At 45.4% G+C, this 23,059-nt stretch overlaps 1 protein-coding gene across 2 annotated transcripts in view; it reads left to right on the top strand.

Annotated features, from left to right (window-relative positions):
* Positions 1 to 23,059, top strand: part of Gpt2 (glutamic--pyruvic transaminase 2) — a 38,960-nt gene that overhangs the window by 4,933 nt on the left and 10,968 nt on the right. For both annotated transcript variants that reach the window (XM_042667376.1, XM_042667375.1), the window contains exons 3-8: positions 6,902 to 6,991; positions 9,079 to 9,187; positions 10,681 to 10,814; positions 13,946 to 14,189; positions 19,362 to 19,441; positions 21,192 to 21,328. In XM_042667376.1, the coding sequence (XP_042523310.1) occupies positions 6,902 to 6,991; positions 9,079 to 9,187; positions 10,681 to 10,814; positions 13,946 to 14,189; positions 19,362 to 19,441; positions 21,192 to 21,328 (794 nt within the window). The remainder of the gene's footprint in view (positions 1 to 6,901; positions 6,992 to 9,078; positions 9,188 to 10,680; positions 10,815 to 13,945; positions 14,190 to 19,361; positions 19,442 to 21,191; positions 21,329 to 23,059) is intronic.

Genomic DNA, 23,059 nt, shown 5'->3' with positions numbered 1-23,059 from the left:
CCACATTCCCAGCTCAGGGAACCTGTCTTAATTGTTCAGATCCTAGTGTTCATTGGGAGCAGCACTTAAAAATAAGCTGCAATTAAAGGAATTTGGAAAGATCTGACAGTTCTTAACCTACTTTTTCCCTTGCTTTATTGGGGGAAGGATCTGGGGCTTGGCAAAGGTGAAGACTGAGGCATGGTTTTCCTTGTTCTAGCAGTATAATAATAAGCTGTGTGTGGTGAGTCCAAGTGAAGTATAGAGGATGGGTCTAAGTGACTTCTTATAGCCATCCTGGTGCCTTTTGTGTGTGGAGGGATTTCTCCACCCAGTGTTGAAAAGCCTATAGGTAAGAGAGGCCATTCATTGAATGCAGATGTTTAGCTCAAGGTGAGCTAGGAGAGTTCCACTTCAGAGAAGATTTTTTTTTTCAGTCATGGGGCCTGAACTCTGGGCCTGGGCGCTGTCCCTCACCTCTTCAGCTCAAGGCTAGCGCTCTACCACTCGAGTCATAGCGCCTCTTCTGGCTTTTTCTGCTTATGTGGTGCTAAGGAATTGAACCCAGGGCCTTATGCATGCAAGGCAAGCGCTCTACCACTGAGCCACCTTCCCAGCCCTGCTTCAGAGAAATGCAGATGTCATAGCCTTAGGAACGCTTTGCATTGAGAATGCTCTGATTCTGCCTTGATTACCTCCCTAAATGGCTTGAAACACCAGCCTCTGAGTAGCCTCTAAGATTTCCCTATATGGAAGGTTGAGGTGTATCTTCCCTAAATGGAAAAGTTCTGCTTGTACCTGAACTTGTATCTGAGTATGTCCATATAAGGTCTGGCATCTTGTCTTCAGGGTGGGGAAGGGTGAAGCCCCTGCTTCCCAGGTGATGGAATACCTGAATCCCTGGGGCAGGGGCTGGATTGGACAATAGGTTACTAAACCTGTCAGTCCAGTGCCTGGGACTAGGAGTTTCCTGTGACCCTGCCCCCCTCCCCCCTCCCCCCTCCCGCCTCCCTCCCTCCCTTTTTTTCCCAGTACTGGGACTTGAACTCAGATTCTTGTACTTGCTAAGCAGATTCTTCACTACAGAGCCACACCCCCAGCTCTTTTCTATTTTCTGATCCTCTCTGGGACTGGGAACATGCTGCAGGGCTTGCTTTTCCTGTGTGGGCCCTCAGCCTTGCTGTCATAAATGATCTGGTTTGTAGATCACTAAACTTTCACCCCTACTTCTGCCTAACAAATCTTGGCCTTGTTGTCTTACAGACCTCATTTTCAGGGGGCCTGTTCCCATCCCTCACTGCTTAGGACTTAGGAAACTTGTCCCTTGAGCTCTCACCTAATTTGTCAGTTATAAGCATGTATACTGTCACACAGATTCTTATTATCTCAGAGCTAGATGGTGGTGGCTCAGGGTAGAGCGCTTGCCTTGCATGCATGAGTTCGATTCCTCAGGACCACATAAGCAGAAAAAGCCAGAAGTGGCACTGTGGCTCAAGTGGTAGAGTACTCACCTTGAGCTGAGGGACCGTGTCCAGGCCTTGAGTTCAGGCCCCACGACCGGCACACACACACACAAAAAAGAGCTAGATGGTGTGGTGAGCCTGTTTCCTTTTCTAAGTCAGGGCTATGGGTTCAGATTGGATTTTGCTTCTGTAACCTCTTTATGGAGCTCTCTGTACAACTTCCTGTCTGCCTTAATCTCATCCATTGCCTACTTGGGATCTGGAGTTGGGCCTTTCACACAGTGTTTCTGGAGCCAGTCAGACCTCTTTCTGGAGCCAGTCAGACCTCTTTCCCAACCCCTGCTAACCACTTTCTTTTCTTATTATCAGGGTATGGGTTATCTGTACATAATTGTTTTGGTTTCCTTTCCTTTTTTATTTCCTGTATTGGGAGTATTTGTTGAACAAATGGGAGGTTCTTTGGGGAGTAAACATCCTACCTGTACGTCTTGTGAAATGACAAGAGTCATCCCTGTACAAAGAAACTGTTTAGTTCTTGTTTTTCCCTGTAGGTTTATTGAAGAATAATTAACACATAAAAATTGCATATATTCATGGCTCATGCCTGTTATCCTAGCTACTCAGGACGCTGAGATATGAGGATGCAGTTTGAAGCTAGTCTGGGCAGGAAAGTCTGTGAGACTCTTTTATTGCCAATAAACTACCAACCCCCGCCCCCTCCCCAGAAGTGGAGCTGTTGCTCTAGTGGTAGAGTGCTAGCCTTGAGCAAAAGAAGCTCAGGAACAGTGCTCAGGCCCTGAGTTCAAGCCTCAGGACCAGTGTGTGCCTACCCCCCACCTCCCAAATTGCATATGTTCAATATGTGCAACATGATGATTTGATGTATGCATTATGAAATGACTGTCATGGTGAGTTATGTATCCATTATCAAATTACTTTGGGTAAGGGGGAGGGGAGAGGAGTGAGAATATTTAAGATCTATTTAAGATACATTTCCCATACAGGTTAGATCATAGCACATACTGTATTTGTTTTATGGTTTTTCTTTTGGGGGTGTGTTTTTGTTTTGTGCTGGTAGTGGGTCTTGAACTGAGAGCCTTGATCTCTCACTTAGCTTTTTCACTGAAGGCTAGTGTTCTACCATTTGAGCCACAACTCAGGTGCCAGCTGTGTGTGTGTGTGTGTGTGTGTGTGTGTGTGTGTGTGTGTGTGTGTGTGTGTGTGTGTGTATACGTGCATGTGCTGCTATTGGGACTTGAACTCAGGATCTGGGCACCTGGGTTGGCACTCTGCCATTTAAGCTACAGCTCCACTTTCAGCTTTTTGGTGGTAAATTGGAGATAAGAGTCTCACAGATTTTCCTGTCTAGTCTGGCTTTGAACTGAACCTCAGATCTCAGCTTCTTTGAATAGGTAGGACTACGGGTGTGAGCCACTGGCACCTGACATTGTTGATTATTTTTGAGACAGAGTCTTGTTTCCCACTTAGATCTTCCCACCTAAGCCATGATCTTCTACATTAGGCTTCCCATTATTGCTGGAACCACAGACTTACGCCTCTATGTCCAGCTTCCACTGTGATGAAATCTTGTGGACTTTTTCTGCAACTGTGACCTTCCCAATCTCAGCCTCCCACAGCCTTGATGACAGTTACATACCACTGCACCTAGCTATGGGTTGAGAGAGCAACAGTGTCTCTTGAACTTTTCTTCTTGGGCTGGCCTTGAACTGTGATCAACCTAGTTTTAGCTTCCTAAGTAGGATTGTATTATGGTATCTGGCTGATAAGTCTTTTGTCTTCTCACTAATATCCTCTGAAATATGCCATCTTCTGCCTATGGGGCTTCTCAGCTGACTCCTGCTGAGCCAAAATGGTGGAAAGGTAGACCTTCTGGGGAAGACTTTTCTTCAGAACCCTACTGGAAGGCATTTCAGGATGGGATGTATACAGATGCATTAGGCAAGTGGGTTCTAGCATGGTGTAAGAGCATCCTGGTTTATGAGGATGCTATGTGTTTTTCAGTCATTCTGACCTGGCCTTAGGAGGCAGGGCTAGGCTGGGGGAGATATCACCATTGGGTATACCTACCAGTCCTAGAGGAGTTACTAGGAGCAGGAGTCTTCCCAGGGCTACTTGGTATTTCCCATTAAGTAGACTTTGTGTGCTTGGATGTAGGAGCTTGCCCAGAACAGTCTCCCCTGAGTTGATTGCTCTTGGCTGGGTAGGCTGGTTGCCTTGCCTATTCAAGGGAGCCAGTTTCCTGTCCCCCAGCTCATCCATCACAGCAGATTGTCGGGGACCAGTAGATACTGCGACCCAAGAAAGGAGATGCCAGTGTTCCCAGGCTCTGTGTTGACAGGATATGAATTGAATTTGCCTAGCAGTGCCAGGGGGTGGGAAGACAGGAAAAGAACATCCAGGGCTCTGTTTCAGGCATTATTCTCTTCCTGTATTGGGTTGGCCTAGGGCCTGAGCCCAGAGCCCGCAGCTGTGTGTTGGTTCCTCGCCCTCACAGATGTGACACATTTATTCCTTACTAAAAAATGGGCTTTGCCCCTCCACATAAATCACCTGTGTTCAGCTATGGGCCTGTAGCCTGGGGTGACTTAGTCAGACTAATGAAGGGCCCTACAGCAAGGGCCCAGGCCAGTGCCAAGAGGTGTGTTACAACTTGGATAACCTCCCTGCCTATGGGATAAGCAGTCCTAGGGCCCCACACCTGCAGCATGAGTCTCTCCAGGGTGTCTCAACCCCGCAGCCTAGCCCAGTGTAGTGTGCATTTGTTGGCTGCTGTTGATTTCCTAGGAATCTTTCTCCATGCTGTCCACCCCTTAAAAGCTCAATATAAGAGGCTTTCAAGGACCTTCCTACTCACAAGATACATAACGTTCAAAGGCTTAAACCCTATTTATGAAGATCCAAGGCTATTTCTGGGCTGTTTTCCTTAGCCCACAATACCTTCTCATTTAGGAGTGGCTAACTAGGGTCATAAAAATTTGTTTCATAGCTGCTTTTGTCTCTCAAACCCACTGGTTTTTACTTAAGGTGTATATTACTGATTTTTAAACAGCAATGTTCTAAAGTTGCTTTTTATTCATGCATTGTGTGAAAGAAATAATGAAAAATCAGTTTCAGTCAAGTACCAGTGGCTCATTCCAACTATGAAGGAGGTTGACTTCAGGAGGATTATGCTTCCAGACCAGACCTGTGCGCCCAGTCCGCCCCTCCCCCCAAAATCATCTAGGCCAGCCTAAACAAAAAGTGAGATTCCATCTCAAAATAAACCCAGAGGTTTCTGGGCACTAGTAGCTCAGGCCTATAAACCTAGCTACCCAAGAAACAGAGAGGTGTGGATTGCAGTGCAAAGCCAGTCCAAGCAGTCCATGAGACTCTTACTTTCAATTAGCCACCCAAAGGCTGTGGCTTAAATGGTAGAGCACTAGCCTTCAACAAAAATATCAGGGACAGCACCCATGCCCTGAGCTCAACCCTACAACCAGCACATGCACAGAGACATAAATCAACCAACCAACCAATCAATCAATCAATCAATCAATCAGAGCAGAGCTGGGTGCCTATCTACTCCCTTAACCAAGCCCACAGGCTTGAGAATCATGGTTCAAAGCCAGCCCACATGAAAAGTCCAAGAGACTGTCTTGCCCCTCCCCCCCAAAAAAAATTAAAAAGCTAATTCAGAGGTGTGTCTCAAGTGATAAAGAGTGCTACCAATGAATGAAAAGCAAAAAAGAGCAAAAGCATTAGACCATGAGTTCAAGCCCCAGTATTGGTACCATGGTTCAAGCAGTAGAATGTTTGTCCTCCAACCCAATGTCCAGAGTTCAAACCCTAGTACCACAAAAATATAACATAAACATATATGTTTACATATATACATATATATAATTGTAAACATATCAAAATTATAGAATTGTGTCTTTAAGTGTACCTTTTAGGCAAGAGCAACTAGAGATGGAAAAGTGGTCAGCTGGGTGTTAGCGGCTCATGCCTACAATCCTAGCTACTCAGGAGGCTGAGATATACGAATCATGGTTCAAAGACAGCCAGGCAGAAAAGTCTAAGGGAGTCCATCTCCAATTAACCAGAAAAATGCATGACTGGAGGCAGGGCTCCAGTCAGGAGGTGAACCTGAACTCAAGGCCCTGAGTTCAAGCCCCTGTATTTGCCAAACATAAAGGAAAGAAAGGTGGTCGGTCAGTCAGGCCTTTTTACTAGGGTTACTCCTTGGGACTGCCATCTCTTGTTTCTTCTTTCACATTTTTAGCTCAGATTATTCTTTCAGCCACCCTGGGAGGTCCTATAACCTGTTAGCTCAGTTCCTCTAGGAGCTAATTTTGGATTTATAATTTAGCTGTATGTATTTCCCATGTTTCTGTAATTCTATAGCCTTCTGTCAACCTCATTTTTGCCTTTACAGCAACTGAGATGTCTTACAATTACCTCCTAGGGGCATCCATGGGTCTCTAAAGTCCTCACTGTGATCCTTTTCTGAGCAAAACACATTGCTCAGGCAGCCAGTGGCCTCAATTTTGCTCTTTACTCTCATCTCTGATGCTTTTAATAAAAATGTGAAAATCAGCCCATAGTCCATGTTCTTCAAAGCCAGGACTGCAAAAGAATAACTGAGAGTTTCTGGTGGATGAGTATTTTCTGGAGAGCAGGGAGAACTACTCGGTGTATCAGGCTATTTGCTTAAGCTGCTGCAGTCGGGCTATGTTTGGGGCAAGGGGCAAGGGCAAGATAGGGAGTCTGAGGTCTTTCACTGCTGACTCTTGCTACCCTGTTACTCTGTTACATTTGCCCCAAAGCCTTTTGTTTTTGGTTTTGGTTTTTTTTTTATACTGGCAAAAAGTTTGAACTTGGGGCCTCCCATTTGTTAGGCAAATACTCTCCACCTAAGTTAAATCCCCATCCCTTTTGCTTTTAGTCTGTTTTCCAGGCAGGATTTCACTCCTCAGCCACCCCAACTCCAGGCCTCCTAAGCAACCATGCCTCACCATATACCACCCTGCACAGCCTTCTTTTTGATGTTCTGTGAGGGGACAGATGTAGACCTGTCACTGTCTCAAAGGAACCCTAGTTACCCAAAAAAGTTTTTCCTGCTTTTCAGGAAAGTGGTAGGCCATGGAGCATAGTGATTAAGGATAATCTTGAGACCCCAATCTTCTTGGGTTCAAATCATAGCACTTATATTTTATCAGTTACATAATGTTTGCTTAGCTTTTTGCAGCCTCAGTTTTCTTATCTGTAGGATGTGATAAACACTACTTCATCCTGGGTATTTGTGATGGTTAAATGGGACCAGGCATGTCAAAGACTTGACAATTTATAAGTCTCAAAATAGGGCTGCATATTAATAACTTGTGAGAACACTGCTTAACCTCAGGAATCCAGGGTGTGAGAACCTTTAAATAACCACCTGTTGCCTTCTTTCTACTTAGGGTATCAAGAAACCATTTACTGAAGTCATCCGTGCTAATATTGGAGATGCCCACGCTATGGGCCAGCAGCCTATCACCTTTCTCCGACAGGTGAGCCAGCCCTTGGGAAGGGCGAGCATAGCTTGTGGGATCAGCCTCTGTCTCCTTGTATACCCGGCTTCTTCAGATATAGCAGGCACCAGAATCCCTCAGAGAGGTGCTGTTGAAGTAACAGCCCCATTCACTGATCTATGATGTCCTCTAGTTTTCTCCCTTAGCTTCCAAGGTTGTCAAAAATTCCTAAACTTGTTTTGGAGTTGCTTTGATGTAGGAAAGTCACAAGAAGACTCTTCTGCAGTGCAAGAACCTGGCATGGTTAGAGAGGGTGCTTATTAGGTAGTCAGCAGCTAGACAGAAAAACCGCAGTCCCAGTGGGCTGAAAGGTGGTGTGAGAGTGGTGACACCACATTCTCCAAGAGACCCCCAGGTTTCAAGTTGGCTGTTTTAGGCAAACAATTCCCTGGAGGACTGCCGTGGAGGACTACTGAGGCTACCTTTCAGACTGCAGGAACTTCAGGCTGTGGCAACATTGTCATCTGCTGCTCTCCTGGCTGCCTCACTCCAGGCCAGCTCACTCACCAGAAAGCTGGTTCCTAGGTTTCAATTTGAACACCACAAGAGCGCTGCATGAGCCGAAACTCTGGTTTGGTGAACTTGGAGAGAAGGAAAACAGGCTAGGGGAATACCGCAGGCAGCCTCAACAAAGCTACCGAAAGCTATAGAAAGCTTTTACTGGGCCTGTTTTAGACAAATACGTAGTCCTGTGTGTGGTTAAGGCTCACAAGCTAGGACAGCCAATGAAATTGAGTATTGGGCATTCCACTCCCCTTTTCTCTACCTGTGCCTCCCATTGCAGAGGTGGAATAATCCTGCCCCACCCTTGAGGGGGGGGCAGAGAGCTGGCAGGGGCTGGGAGGCCACAACCTACACAGCCTATAGACCTGAGGGAGTAGACTCGGTAAATGGAAGAAAACACCCAAAGCTGATAGTGGTTTAAGGAATGTCCTGTGTTCACTACTGCTGACCTTCAGAGCATGCCAGCTGCCCATGGATATCAAAGTCCCCACCATGGGGAAATTGAACAGACCAAACAGGGAAGGGAGGAGAGCAAATAATGGCTGTGCCAGAGAGAGGGAGGCAGGAGGGAAGGGCAAAGGGTCCAGGCACTGGCTGTGGAGGGGAGGGGCTAAATACTCAGCAGAGGCTTCACACGTGCATGTGCCTGGGGCTCTGGCAGAAACAGGCACCAAAACAAAACTTAGCCTTTACTGTCTGTCAAACCCTTCCTCAAATCCAGTCCTGCCAAAGGTCATAGCAAACCTTGACTTTCCTGTAGGGTGCTTTCACTTCCAGCCTCCAAGTGTTTCCTATTATTTTCATAAGTGCCCCTGAGGGCAGAGGGCAGACCACACTGTTGTTCATTGTGCAGAGAAAGAAAGGCTGGAAAGTCACCTGGCTGGTGTCAGAGCTGTGAGCCAAGAACTCCACCCCCACCCTCCTTGGGTACACCTGGCTCAGCTGCCAGCTGAGACTTGCCTGGTGAGCTGGGCTTTGCTGGTACCTTTGCACATGTCCTTGCTTAATCCTCCTAATTTGTGAGCTTAGGGTGATTTTCTGTCACAGAGATAAGAAAGATGTCCCAGGATTTAAGCATGAGAAAGGGGGTGAGGAAGAGAACAGAGGGGGAATCTGGGGTGAGAGGGTCTCAGCCATGGTCTTCAGGGGTTTTGTAGCTATGTTCCTGTTAGCTGGGCTTTGCTCTCACTAGTCCTAGAGTCTGATCTGAAGGCCTCTGTTTCTTAAGACCTTAAATGTCTGAGCTTACTATCCTTTATGGACAAGTTGAGACCAGCAGCTTTGTGGCAGCCTGGCTCTCTTCTTTGCTTCTTCATGTGGCAGCTCATTCTTGGTCCCTAGGCCCTGGTCATAGTGTCTGCTGGCTCTTGGTATTGAAAATGCTTTCCCACAGAGCTTGATGTTCTGCTCTCCCTAGGCCCTGATGGGCTCAGCCCTGGTGGAGAGGCTTGCTATAGCCATGGTTTGGGAGTTTTCATTAACCCATCATTCCTAGTGTCCTTTGTGTCCCACCCACCCTGGAGTAGGAGTACAAAGGGTTCAGCCTATACCTGCTCCCTTAGGTGATGGCGCTCTGCACCTACCCAAACCTGCTAGACAGCCCCAACTTCCCAGAAGATGCTAAAAAACGAGCTCGACGGATCCTACAGGCTTGTGGCGGGAACAGTTTGGGTAAGGCCCCAACTCACGGGGTTCCCAGGGTATGAAATGGACATGGGTATCTGATCTGGCCCTATCTTTGAACAGAGGGTTGTACCTGGAGAGAGGAGGGTAGGCGAGAGGAGGGGGTGGGAGGGGAGGGAGAGGGAGAGTATCAGGGTCTGCGTGTCTATATGTAGGGGGTAACTGGTGCATAGAGTGTATACAAAGAAATCTTCTCATTGTGATCCTTGTGCTCTAAGTCTGTGGGAATTGGATACTTCATTTTACTGGGTTTGGGATTTATAGCTAGGCAAGATATAAGCAAGTGATTACCTTAGCTTTGAGGCTGAGAGGCCATGTAGTGCTCAGCTTGGCTCCAATTTTCAGCCTTTCTGTGGCCCCCAACCATGGTGACTGTGACTTGTGGGGAAAGGGAAGTGGCCAGGATCCCTGTGACTCTCTTTTGTGGCTTCCTTCAATCTTCTTTGCTTGCCAGTACACACTGGCAAGAGAGAGCCCACACCAGCACCTGCTTTCTGGCAGAACACCAGGCCCCAGAGGGCCCCACAGAGGAGGTCCTGGAACTTGTCCCCTTGATGTGAAAATGATATTTTCTCTTCCTCCCCTGCCAAGATGGATTTCCAACCCCTGGGCCTCTAGTCCTTTGTTCTCATCTCATTTTCTTTCCTGTGTTTATTTTTGTCCCACTCCTTATCCCAGTGCCTACACACAGAATCCAACTTGCCTCACCCTGAGGAAACCAGTTGTTCATAAAGCATTCTTAGGACACGTGCTTTAAAGTTTCGAAATGTGAGACCAAACATAAGATGGGGAATTTTGTGGTTTGCTCAGCCAGGGATTGCCCCCTCCCCTCCCCTAACCACATTCTCTCCCTGCCCCTCCCCTGAACCTTCTCTGCTCTCTCTATTGAGGGCCCTGTGCTTACCTGTGTGGCTGTGGTTGCATTGCCATCCTTCTCTCTGGGTACTACCCTTGTAGTATCCCTCACTGGCAAGTGCCAGTGCCCCTTGCCTTTCTGCCTGCCAGTCTGAATGGGCTGTGGGCCAGTGTCTTGTGTGCCCAGGCTAGAAGAGAGCAGCCCATAGTCCAAAGTCCTGTTCTCCCTGTTCCTTTTTCTCCTGATGCCTGTGTTCAACCCAGAGAACAACGATGCTTCTCAAAGACCCTATGGACCTAAGACTTTTAGAAGCCCCAGAGGAGAGGCAGAGGAGGGATTTGGCCTTAGTTGTGTTTGATGTAATGGGAGGTAAAGAGGTAAAGAAGCCAGCGCTTAAAGTATCACTTAACTAGTGCTTACCCTAGTAGGTATTCAGTAAATATTGACAGGGTGGATGGATGGACAAAACGTGTTGGATGGATGTATAGCTGAGATGCTTGACACAGTTATAAGGCCCAGAACAGTGGGAGTTTGGCCCCACTTTAAACAACCCCAACCATTCTTCCCCTGCTGACTCTACAGATCCAGACACCCTGACTCTACTTGCTCTTTTGCTGTTTTACAGGATCTTACAGTGCTAGCCAGGGTGTCAACTGCATCCGTGAAGATGTGGCAGCCTATATCACTAGGAGAGATGGTGGCGTGCCTGCGGACCCAGACAACATTTACCTGACCACTGGAGCTAGTGATGGCATTTCTGTATGTGTGGGTGTGATCCATTCTTACCTTCTGTTTACTCACATGAAGAACAGCCTTGTATGTGAAGGTCTAAATATTTAGCTGGCTGTCAGGGAGACAGTTGGCATGGAGACTGGTCTTTCTGTCCCGATAGCTTATAGTACTGACCTTTTAGACTTCATAAACCAGATTACTACTGCAGCCTTGACTTCCCTCCAGAGTACATACCAGCAGGTAGTGGAGAGGGATCGTAGGACACTTAAGGCTGCCCTTTGGCCTCTCTGTCACTCAGCGAGTGCTGGAGTTCCTCCTCTGCCAGGCACTGTGCCAGGTGCTAGAGAAGTCTTCCACAACCAAACATGTCATTTAGGCTCTGCTTATACACTAGTGCTGAGCAGATGACTATTAATGTCATAGAAATAAACATCACATCACTAGTTTTCAGTTTCTCTTCTACCTGGAAGAGGAGGAAGTGCCATAAGAAGGAGCAGCAGTGACTCTGTATGGTAGGAGGGGGTCAGGAAGGCTTTTCCAAGCAAGGCTCAGATACAGAGGGAACTTGGAAGACTGGAGAAAGGGGTGTGTTCTGAGCTGAAGATCAATGTGAGCTGGAGGAAGCATAGCATTTGGAAGTAGAAAGACAGGAGGAAAGTGACAGGACATGCAGTGAGAGACAAATACAGAAACAGGGCTGTGGAGGCAGATGATGGCTGAGCCCTGCCGGGGCTGAGGGCATGCTCAGGATTTGTGTCATTGTCCTAAGAACTTTGGGGAATTATTTTATTTTTGTTGGTTGTGAGCCTTGAACTCTGGGCCTGAGCACTGTCCCTCAGCTCTTCAGCTCAAGTCTAGCGCTCTACCACATGAGCTACAGCACCACTTCCGGTTTTCTGGTGGTTTATTGGAGATAAGAGTTTCACAGACTTTCCTGCCCGGGCTGGCTTTGAACCACGATCCTCAGATCTCAGTCTCCTGAGTAGCTAGGATTACAAGCATGAGCCACTGCGCTCTGTTTACATGACTCAATATTCTTAAGTTTAAACTTTGGCCTGGCTAGGAAGAGCCTCATAAGGGATGTGAGGGAGCATTAAGGATTGAGAGAAGAGGTGGTTCTGAATTGGGGGTCAGCCATGGATTGGTAGGGAGACTAATGTCAGTGGTTATTTGTTCCAGGAGTCTAAAATCCTGGACTTGGGAAACCTGTTGTGCTCTCTCCCCTCTCCTTGCCTTTCCCCTGTGCACCCTCCCCTCTCCAATGTCCCTTCTCTCCTCTCTTCTCTATTCCTTTTCCTTTCTCCCCTCTACCCCCCACCCCTCTTTCAGTGCTAGAATGGAATCCCAATTCTCTCCCTGATAGGCAAGTGTTCTACCACTGAGCTATATACATCCTTCCATTCCTTTAGTCAGCTTCCTCCCTAGGGCTTAGTCCAGTGCTAGGTGCTGTTAACTCATTTAGTCTCTCTATTCAGGGAGCCATGTACTATCTGATCCTCTCCTGATTAGAGTTATGTTTGTCTCCTGACCTCAAAGACTCCTATTTTTGATGTTGAGTACTTGGTTCCTTTCCCCAAAGCCATTCACATAAATACATTAAACTCTTACATGGGCTCATAAGAACAGGCTCAGAGATATTAAATAGCTGATCAGCTTTGTGCCATTCTTGTGACATTTGGGATTCTGATGTTGAAACTCCAGCCCCCAATGACAGCACCTTCCATTTCTTCTACTGTTAAGCCCCCTCTCCATTCCCTGAGAAGCAGAGTATTGGCTAGGTCCTGGAGGAGAAAAGGGAGTCATAAGATTTAGTGAAAATTTTCATTGCATTTTGCAATCTTGTGACCTTTTTAAAAAAAATCTCTTTTCTACTAATTTTTAAAATTAATTTATTGTTATTACAAATTACAATTATATATTACAATTACATGAGTTAGTTAATAAGTACATTGCCTTTCATACAGTGTCTTCTGTTCTCTTATTCTTTCCCAGTCCCTCCTGTCTCCACCTACAAGTTATAGAGTTCACGTTCATCAACATCCAGTGAGCTCCATTGCTGTACTGTGTGTGTATATATATATATATAATTGTAAAGATACTGTACAGAGAGGGGTTACAGTTACATGAGCAAGGTAATGAGTCCATTTCCATTGCTACATCCTCCTTTATTTTTCCTCTACCATCCCTTTCTTCCCCACCTCCCCAACTACACCCCCCCCCAAAAAAAAGTTGTAAAGTTTGTTTTCAACATACTGTCTTGTATATCTCATTGTTACAATGGGTCATCCTGTATCCTTATTTCAGCATTTTGTTATTTCTCTTCCCCTCCCCAAATTAGAAAAATGTATATACAAGATGCAGGACACCAGAGTCAAATACAGTGACAACAGGGGTTGTACCATGGGGGAAGAACATACAAAGAAACAAACAAAACAAAATCACATAGTACATTTTAAGTACATTAGAAAGAACAGCAACAAAGATAAAACCTCTTGTGTCTCTATCTTGGGGTTCATCATTGCTGTGCTTTTTTATCCTTTTTCCCTTGAGTTGGTGACCTTCTAACAAGAAACTGAGCATCCTGAAATAGGACTTCTGCCCACGTGTAAGATGAGGCTTCTCCCTACAGAGGGTTTTGGCTTATTAACTCAAAGAATTATTACCACCTCCACCAACACCCCACTGGTTTCTCACAGCTTGGATTCTCAGGAATCCCACAAACCCTGCATAGCTTTGAAAACAGGTCAAATCGCCATCTGGTGGCAGTGAATGGGTATTTCATCTCATTTCAACTGTATTCCCAGGTCTTTCCAACCATGGGCAACTGATGTTTATAGATAAGGCACCTTTTCAGGCTGAGGTTAGACTAATGCTGAGAAAGAGTGGTTTCAGGACTTCTGTTTCTGAAGTATTAAAAATACTAACAAGTACTGAGTGTTCAACTGAATGCCACACACTCTGCCAAGAACATTATAATGTTCTACTTCGCTTATTCTTAGAGCAGCCCTTATTTTACAAATGAGGAAACAGACTCAGGGATGTGAAACAACTTTCAGGTGAAAGGCTGAGGTTCAGACTGATCACATTTGTGTGGTTCTCAGTTTCCAAAGGTTGGAAGAGGGGCAAAGAACCCTCTAGCAGTGACTTCTTCATTGCAGACAATCTTGAAGATCCTCGTCTCTGGTGGTGGCAAGTCACGGACAGGAGTGATGATCCCAATCCCTCAGTATCCCCTCTACTCAGCTGTCATCTCTGAGCTTGATGCCATCCAAGTGAACTACTACCTAGATGAGGAGAACAAATGGGCACTCAATGTGAATGAGCTCCGGCGGGCAGTGCGGGAGGCCAAAGACCACTGTGACCCCAAGGTGCTCTGCATCATTAACCCTGGGAACCCCACAGGTCTGTATTTAACTCGTTTGCCACTTTCTTAGGGGGTGAGGGTGGCTGAGGTACTGGGTATTTACGGAATCATGTGAGATCCTCTCTGCTCCCAGTTTCCCAATCCAGTTCTAGGATTTGCTAAAATAAACCATCAGCTTTTCCTCAGGTGGCCCCAGTGAGTGAGTAAACACAGGCAGTTTCTTTAGCAGAGTTTTATTATTGGAACCAGTTCTTTTTCTTCTTCCTGTTCTCCTCCCATTTGCCAAAACTAGTCTCCTTGAGATTATTCATGCACAAATGGTCATCATTGATCCTACGCCTTCATTTATTTTTACTGCCACTTGTTTTTCTGAACCAGTTTTTAGAAGGTTGGTGTGAACATTTTTCTCTTTGATACATCATTGCTGTGTCATTCCTTGAGTCTCGAAAAAGAAATGGCCCTAACCAGAACAAAAACAAATAAGCCATAAAAACAAAACAAAACAAAAAGCCTATTTCTAGAAGTTGAAAAGCATCCCCTCAAATACTCAGTGCTGAGTGACTGTTTTGATCTTTCCGGGCCGCTGGCTTCATATGCCTCCAGTACTATTTGGATGCAGAGAACAAGGGCTTCTCTTTCCTCCTTTGTTGAGATAAATTGGATCTGGGCCCAAAATGCATTGGAGTTCATTGTGTAATCTGCTTCTCTGGAACATTGGATGATGCTTCAACAAACTGAAAGCACCACTTGAATTTCTGAGTGCAGAAAGGGGGTGCAGCTGGTGGGGCACTGGTTTATTTTGCCAATGCCTTCAGAGAAGGGATGAAGGCTACTCATGATGCTGTGGGTAAGTGACACAGAATCACACTGTCAGCCTGGGCTGTAGGTCAGAATCACGAGGGAGTTGTGGAGATATCTCAAGACTAGGCTTTACCCCAGGCTCCCTGGGGATGTTTCAGGCATCTGTGTTCCTTGCAGTTGATAAAAATCAGCTGCGTATGTATTTTGGGCTCAATTCCTGCATATTTTGATGTCATTGGACTGGGTAGAGCTTAGGAGTTTTAATTTTTAAGCAGTTCTCAGGTTGGTGGACTGTAGTTGGAATAGCCAGTCATGTGGGAATCTTAGGTCCACATCCACAGCCTACAATTAATACTTTTCTTGGCCAGGTGTTTACATGAATCTTTTCACCTAGCTATCTGTGAAGAAATAATTTTCCTGTTTTAAGTAAAGGGGGTCATATGAATGCATACTAATTAAAAAATTTGTGCAAAGAGCAACTATATGAGTGGGCAGAATCTGATTTTATGCTCTTGGGGCTTAAATTTTGTGGGTAAAAAATCAATTAGTTATTAGAAGAGGGATAATGGGAAATAGAAACCCTCCTGGGATGACTGTATCTTGTCTGGACCACACAATTTTGGTTAAGCTAGTCAAAGTGGGGCTTAAATTTTGTGGGTAAAAAAAAATCAATTACCTATTAGAAGAAGGATAATAGGAAATAGAAACCCTCCTGGGATGACTGTGTCTTGTCTGGACCACACAAGTTTGGCTAAGCTAGTCAAAGTGGACTGGGGTATTTAGCTAGTACTCTTGTGTAGTTTCAAGATAGAAACCCAAGTCAAGACTAAAAGGATTAGATGGTGGAGCAGTGAAGTCCAGGGGTAAAGCAGGCCACCAGAATTTCCACCGTTGTCCTAAGAGCCTCAGTCCATCCCTCAGCTCTTCTGTCCTTTAGGTTGTATTTCCTCTCAGGAAAGACATGTCCTTGGAGCAATCTTCAGCTGCCCAGCAACTGAGCAACTTTGGAAGAGAGTTTCTCTCATGGTTTCACCAAACCTCCCAGACTGGATGTATACTTGGGCCGGTCTGCCCATTCTGGAATGTGGGCCACTTGCCCATCTCTAATCCAGTCAAATCACTGGTCAGTTCTGTGTCACATACCCCTTGATAAGTAAACTCACAGAAGCGAGGGTTGTGCAGCAGGCACAAGCAATAGTTCATGGAGAATTCTTTGGGCCCAATCTCTGCTAAGGGGTTCTTGGGGTTCCCCCCTTTACAGGCCTAGATCAAAGTCATATCTCATATCCCCTTCAGCTGAGCAGAGTTGTGCTAAGGCCTTTCTAAATACACATATGGCTTTTCATCACTATTCATGTGTTTGTCCCATTGGTGGCTTGGTGGAAATGCTCTGAGTGACAGCTGTGTTCATACACCAGGAAGAATTAAGCTGTGTCTTTATCTACAAATTTGCATATGTACATTTGTGGGAATGAGATTATTCACCCCCATTTGATCTCATTTCCTCTACTAAGCTGAGGGCTTTATTCTTTCTTTCATTTCTTAAGACAGTCTTCCTTTGTGTAGTCCTCTGGTTCAGTCTCCTAAGTGCTGAGCTAACAGAGATATACTATTATACCTGGCCTAAGCTGAGGGCATTTTGACCCCCTCCATCAGCTTCCTTTTATGTGGTTCCCTTGGTATGTTTTTATATGTCCTGATGCTCAAATCCTTGCTTGTATTCTTAACAGGATACAGTTGCACAATCACCTACCTGGGAGGGCAAGACCAGGAGGGTTTGTAAACAGCTTTAACTCCCCCCCCACCACGCTTACCCCCCAACCCCCGTTTCTGAGAACAATGGCTGGTTCCACATAGAAACCAAGGCCAGATGCCAATGGCTCATGCCTGTAATCCTAGCTTCTCAGGAAGCTGAGATCTGAGGATCATGGTTTGAAGCCAGCCTGGGCAGGAAAGTCCACGAGACTCTTTGATCTCCAATTAACCAATCAAAAGCTGGAAGGTAGAGCTATGGCTCAAATGGTAAAGTGCTAGCTTTGAGTGAAAAAGCTAAGGGACAGCATCCCGGACCTAAGATCATGCCCCAGTACTGGCACACACACAAAAAAAGGAAAAAAAGAAAGAAACCTGGACCTGACACCCTCCTAGAGACCTGAACTTGCTAAATATGAAGCCCAGCTGTCACTTGTCAAGAGAAGTCAGTTCCTTAATAAAGAAATTGTTTTATAAATAGTTCAGGACATGCTGGGCACTGGTGGTTCACACTTACAATCCTAGCTACTCAGGAGGCTGAAATCTGAGGAACATGATTTGAAGCCAGCCTGTGCATGAAAGTCTATGAGACTTCTTTTCTACTTAACCACCAGAAAACCAGAAGTAGAGCTATGGCTTAAGTAGTAAAGCATTAGCCTTGAGCAAAAGAAGCTCAAGGACAATGCTCAGGCCCTGAGTTCAAGCATACTAAATAGTTCAGGTCAGAAATCCTGGCTAAATCATATCATGTTCTTAGAGGTACATTGTATGTCAGTAATTTGTATTTTCTTATATACAAGATTATAAGCATTTTTAACAAAAGGTAACAGTTTTTACAGTTTATATACTATTCTACAGTACAATATATATGTTTATACAATAACAAATATGCATATATGTGGGCAGATGTATACACTAAGATATACATCAACATACTAAACATACTATATATCTAGTTTAAAATCAGTCGTGAGTGTGTGTGTGTGTATGTGTGTGCCCACGTTTTTTTTTTATTTTTTAAATTTATTTAATTTATTTATTTATTTATTTTATTTTTGGGTCCGGTCGTGGGGCCCGAACTCTGGGCCTGGGCACTGTCCCTCAGCTCTTCAGCTCAAGGCAAGTCCTCTACCACTTGAGCTACAGTGCCACTTGCGGCCTTTTTTTTTTTTTTTTTTTTTGCTTATGTGGTGCTGAGGAATCGAACCCAGGGCCTCATGCATGCAAGGCAAGCGCTCTACCACTGAGCCACCTTCCCAGCCCAGTGTGCCCGCATATGTGTGTGGGTGCTATGCTGGGGCTTGAACTCAGGCTGAGCTATATCCTTTAGGTCATCACTCAATGCTGCTTGCCCTATCACTTGATCCACAGCTCTACTTTGCGATTTTTGGTGGTTAACGGGAGATAAGAGTCTCAAGGAGTTTTCCTGTCCAGGCTGGCTGCCCGTGATCCTCAGAGCTCAGCCTCCTGAGTAGCTAGCATCACAGGTGTGAACCACTGGTACCTGGCTTAAGAACATTCTTTTTAAGGAAATTGGCAAGCCTGATGGTAGAGGTGCTCTCCCAGAGGATAGTGTGAGAATACCAGCCACTCCAGTGCCACAGTCTCAGCAAGTCTAAGAAAATATTGTAGAAAGATTCTATTTCTACTTTCTTGCCTTTGTTGTTTGGCTCACTTGTACTTGTGGCCTGTCCTGTGAGTGGCTGGGTTATTGGCTTCTTGTCTGCACTTGTTTCTCTGAAATGGCTATCTTTCCTGCCAGTGTTGATTCCAGTCCTGAAGTGGGGAGGAGGCTCACCCCAGGACAACCGCAGCATGCTTGTCATGAGCTTTCACAATGTCTAGCTCTCCTTTCAGCTCGCAGGAGACACTAACACTGGTGTCCAGGTTCATTCATTTAGCATTTGTTCTGCAAATATTTATTGAATATCTGTTAAGTGCCAACTCGAAGGGTCAATGATGGGGTAGGATAGACCCTGTCCTTGCCTTAGAGAGCTTTTCTGTGCCTGTTTTGGGAGAAAGTGTTTCCAGAAATCTCAGCAAATTACTCAGTTACCATATTAGCTAGTGTGGTTGTCCCATTATGTCACTGCTGGTGCATATTAGAGAGAGGAAGGGTGAGCTTTAGTTTTATTTTTCTGCTCTGTATGACATTTCAATGTCTTCATATCCCCCAGAACAGATCAAATACTACGAACATACACATGCATCTACACCGACACAGACTCAAAGCAACAGCAAAAGTCAGGCACCTATATTGGTGGGTTAGGCCTATATTCCTAGCTTCTCAGGCCTGGGAAGACAAATCTGTGCAGCTCTCTCCAATTACCAGCAAGAAGCTCAAATAATACAGCATCAGCCTTGAGCAAAAAAGCCAAGTGAGAACATGAGGCCCTGAGTTCAAGTGCCAGTGCCAAAACAAACAATAAAAAGAAACGAAAGAACAGAAAGAAAGTTGGATATGAACCAGTACCACACACTTGGCTTCAGTGCGATCCCTGGAGATGGACCTTTCACCAACATGCACACAGCTAGATGGGTGGTCTCTTAGAGTTTCAAAGAACACAGGACACTAAGTGATTGTGGGTGGGATTCTGACCTGGGACAATTTAAACATTGTTGCAACCTATATTTTGGTTTTCTTGGGGATTTTATAGGCCAGGTACAAAGCAGAAAGTGCATAGAAGATGTGATTCACTTTGCCTGGGAAGAGAAGCTCTTTCTCCTGGCTGATGAGGTAAGAGCAGTCCCAGCTCCCTCTCAGAGATGGGTGGGGGTAAGTGTTCCTTTCTAGGGAAGGGATCCAGATCTGATTGTTCTGAAGCCAGAGAGAACTTTCTAGGTATTGAGGAGTGATTCTGGCCCAATGGCAAAGATGTTTATTTTGTAACCTATGACTCTGTAACCTAATTATCCCTATCTTAGCTTTAATTGTAAATTTCAGAAACTTAACACAGATTACTTAAACTTTGGGAAGAAAAAAGATGAAGAAGAAAAGATGCTAGGGCCATGGGAGTGTTGCTAGATGCAGGAACTCAAAACATGCCTTCTAAGCTCTCTCCTTTCTGCTCTCTCTGTTGGCCTCAGACACAGATCTGTTACCTTTGCAGACAAGAAAGAGGGCTTTCATCCTGGCAGTTTCAGCAGAAGTCTGTTGTGACTCATTGATTGAGCTTAGGTCATAGCCTGATTGCAGATTGGCTAGACTCAGAGCAAGGAATAGTATCTTCCCTGTCCTCCCCAAACCTCCAAATGCGGGAGAGGAGGAGAAAAACTGGGGAACTTTTACTGGAAAAGGAAAGAAGGTTGCCCCATGAAAGAAATGATTGATGTCTGCACCTCATAAGGCACAGTTGTGTCTCCTGCTATTTCCATAGCTTCCTTCTCATTTAATTCTCAGTCTATGAGAAGGTCTTAATTATTCCCATACTGTTGCTTCATGAACCCCAGTTCTGAAGTGAGACCTGCCCATTCTTTTTCTGTTTTGCAAGGAAGAAATGAGGATCTATCCAATTCCATTTTTATTTCATCTTCATGTTTGCATAGTTTCTTGTTAGTTGTAGTTTCTGGAACACTACCTTCATTTCTTTGCTTCTTAGGATCCCTATCCTACCCCAACACACAAACAACTTACCTACCAAATGTTGCCATAATTAATTATAGATGGTTCTAAAACCTTCATTTGTACAGGAGGGAAGGGCAGCACAGAGGCCCATGGTTTTCCTTGTGACCTGATATATTAACCTCCCCACTGGGTCTTGGAGGAAGAAGCTGGGAGGACAATGCTGGGCCTGTGGAGCCCATTGAACCTCCTACTAACCTTCAGAATCCCAGGAAGCCATTTTTTTTTCCTGATCTCAAAAATTAGTGTGCAAAGTTAATTTCAAGGGTCAGAGAGGGTGCTGGTAGGCTGTGAGTGCTAGATTGGGGGATAGGGAAGAAGAAAATGGACGTTCTGCTCTGGCAATGAGAAGTGGAGAGAAAAAGAAAATGATTCTAGTTAAGTAAGAGAGGAAACCCAGTAAGGTTAACTCCTTCAGTGGGGAGTTCAAAGAATAAGCACTGCCAACATTTCCTATCTTTGAAGGAAGTACATTTTGTGCTTTAGGAAGAAAAATGTACTTGGGAAGATGGGAATCCTCAGTGTCATGGGTAGAATATTCCTTAGGAAAAGTTTGGAAATGGTGAGAGGATGAATGTGGGAGAAAGCCAAGTGAGCTCCTAAGCTTTGTCAAATTCAGCATCTAGTCTGAGACCTTTCTTCCTTGCTTGTTCTGGAAGGTTCCTTCAGGTACAATCTCATTTATCCCTGGAAGTAATGCTTATCTCAGGCTGGGCTGGCTAAGATGTTCAGGGATGGGCCCTGTGACCTACCCCGTGACCACTGAGCATTTGTGCCCACCCTTCCTCGGCTTTGGCACCCTGAACCTAGCCTTTATAGGCCCAGGCTCTCTGAAGCAATGTCCCTGTCATGTCCTCCCCTGCAGGTATACCAGGACAACGTGTACTCTCCGGACTGTAGATTCCACTCCTTTAAGAAGGTGCTTTACGAGATGGGGCCTGAGTATTCCAACAACGTGGAGCTTGCTTCCTTCCACTCCACCTCTAAGGGTTACATGGGCGAGTAAGTTGGCATTGGCCTCCCTTTGCCCCTGGGCCTGCCTGGACCTGCTACTGTCCCTTATCAACCTGCTTTTCTGCTCTATCCTGTAAAGAAAGCAGACCTTCTCCATTACTTCTGTGATCTAAGAATCAAGAGGAGAAAGGCTGCACCTCTCCTAGGGGAAGCCCTCATGCAAGGGTTCAACTGAAATCCAAGCATGCCTGAAAGAAATCAGACTGTGGATAAAAGATGGAAATAAGGCTGGATGCTGGTGGTTCATGCCTATGATGCTAGTTATTCAGGAGGCTGATATCTGAGGATCACAGTTCAAAGCCAGCTTGGGCTCTGAGGCTCAAATGGTAAAGCACTAGCCTTGCATGAAAAAGCTAAGGGACACACCTAGGCCTTGAGTTTGAGCCCCAAAACCAGCACAAAAGAAAAATAAAAGAAAGCAGGCTTTGGCAGGAGCTTCCAAAACTGATAATTTTCTGCCTCCCTATTTCTGTTACTCTGACATTAAGGGGCCAAGGAGGGCAGGTTGAGTAGAAAAACAAATACCATTTAAATCAATGGGCCAAGCACTGTACCCAAGGCTGCCTGAGGGCTAGGTGACTTCAGGGATGAAAAGGTCAGATTCAGTGCTGTATTTTTCATTTGGCTAATATTTACTGAGTACCTATTCCGAGTTTAGTACTGATTTCAACATGGAGGACCCAACAGTAAACACACAGCCTTCACAGAGCTGATATGCTAGGGAGGGAAAGAGATGAGAGAAAAAGTGAAGACATGTGATAGATGGAGAACAAGTCTCAGAGAAGACGCAGGAAGGCCAGGAGGTGGAGATAAAATGCCCGGAATGAGCCTTAAGTAGTGAAGTTGGCATTTGAGTTAAGACCCAAAGAAGATACCTGGCTAAGAGCATTCCATGCAGAAGTAACAGTGCATGTAAAGATTCAGAGGAAGATGCATGCATGGCTTGTTGGAGGAGTGGCAAGGCAGCTGGAAAGGATAAATTAGAGGGAAAGTGGTAGAAGTTGAGACCAAGATCATAGGAAGTCAGATTGCTTGGGCCACATGGTGTACTGCTTTTTTGCTTTTACTAAGAGTGAGATGGGAGCCACTGAAGGATTTTAGTGGAGCTGTGACTTCACCTGACCAGTGTTTTACTAGACTTCTTCTGGTTGCTCTGTAGTAGGGGATGGGGCAAGGGCAAGGGCTCAAGTCAAGAGGGTATTTTAGTCCTCAAGATATCATGGACCAGAGGTAGTGGGGAGAAAATCCACAATATACTTGAGCCAGGCATTAGTGTCTCATACCTGTAATTCTAACTATTTTGGAGGTGAGAGCTGAGGATTGTGGTTTGAAGTTAGCCTGGGCAGGGAAGTCCAATTAACCAGTTGTGGTTCAAGTGATAAGAGTACCAGGCCCTGAGGTCAAGCCCCAGGAGTGTCACAATAAATAAATAAATAAATAACACCAGGGGATTAGGTGTAGTTCAGTTGGTAGACCACTAGCCAAGAGCAAAAGCTGCAGGTACTGAGTTCAAGTCCCTATCTTGGACCTAAAAATAAACGCAAAGTATACTTGGGGACAAACAGATGAGGAAGGTCTAGAGGTAGCCCTAGAGTTTGGCTTTGGACACATTACACTTGCAAATGCCTGTTTATGTCTAGCTAGAGATGGAGGTATAAATCTAGATCAGGACTGACATCTGGCTGGAGATGTAATTTTGTAGGCATTAGTCTCTGGGTT

The sequence above is a fragment of the Dipodomys spectabilis genome, unplaced genomic scaffold, assembly GCF_019054845.1.
Source record: "Dipodomys spectabilis isolate Male_0828 unplaced genomic scaffold, ASM1905484v1 ptg000394l, whole genome shotgun sequence".
NCBI classification, from domain to species: domain Eukaryota; kingdom Metazoa; phylum Chordata; class Mammalia; order Rodentia; family Heteromyidae; genus Dipodomys; species Dipodomys spectabilis.
Note: the sequence above shows the minus strand (reverse complement) of the source record. Positions and strands in the feature narration are given on the sequence as shown.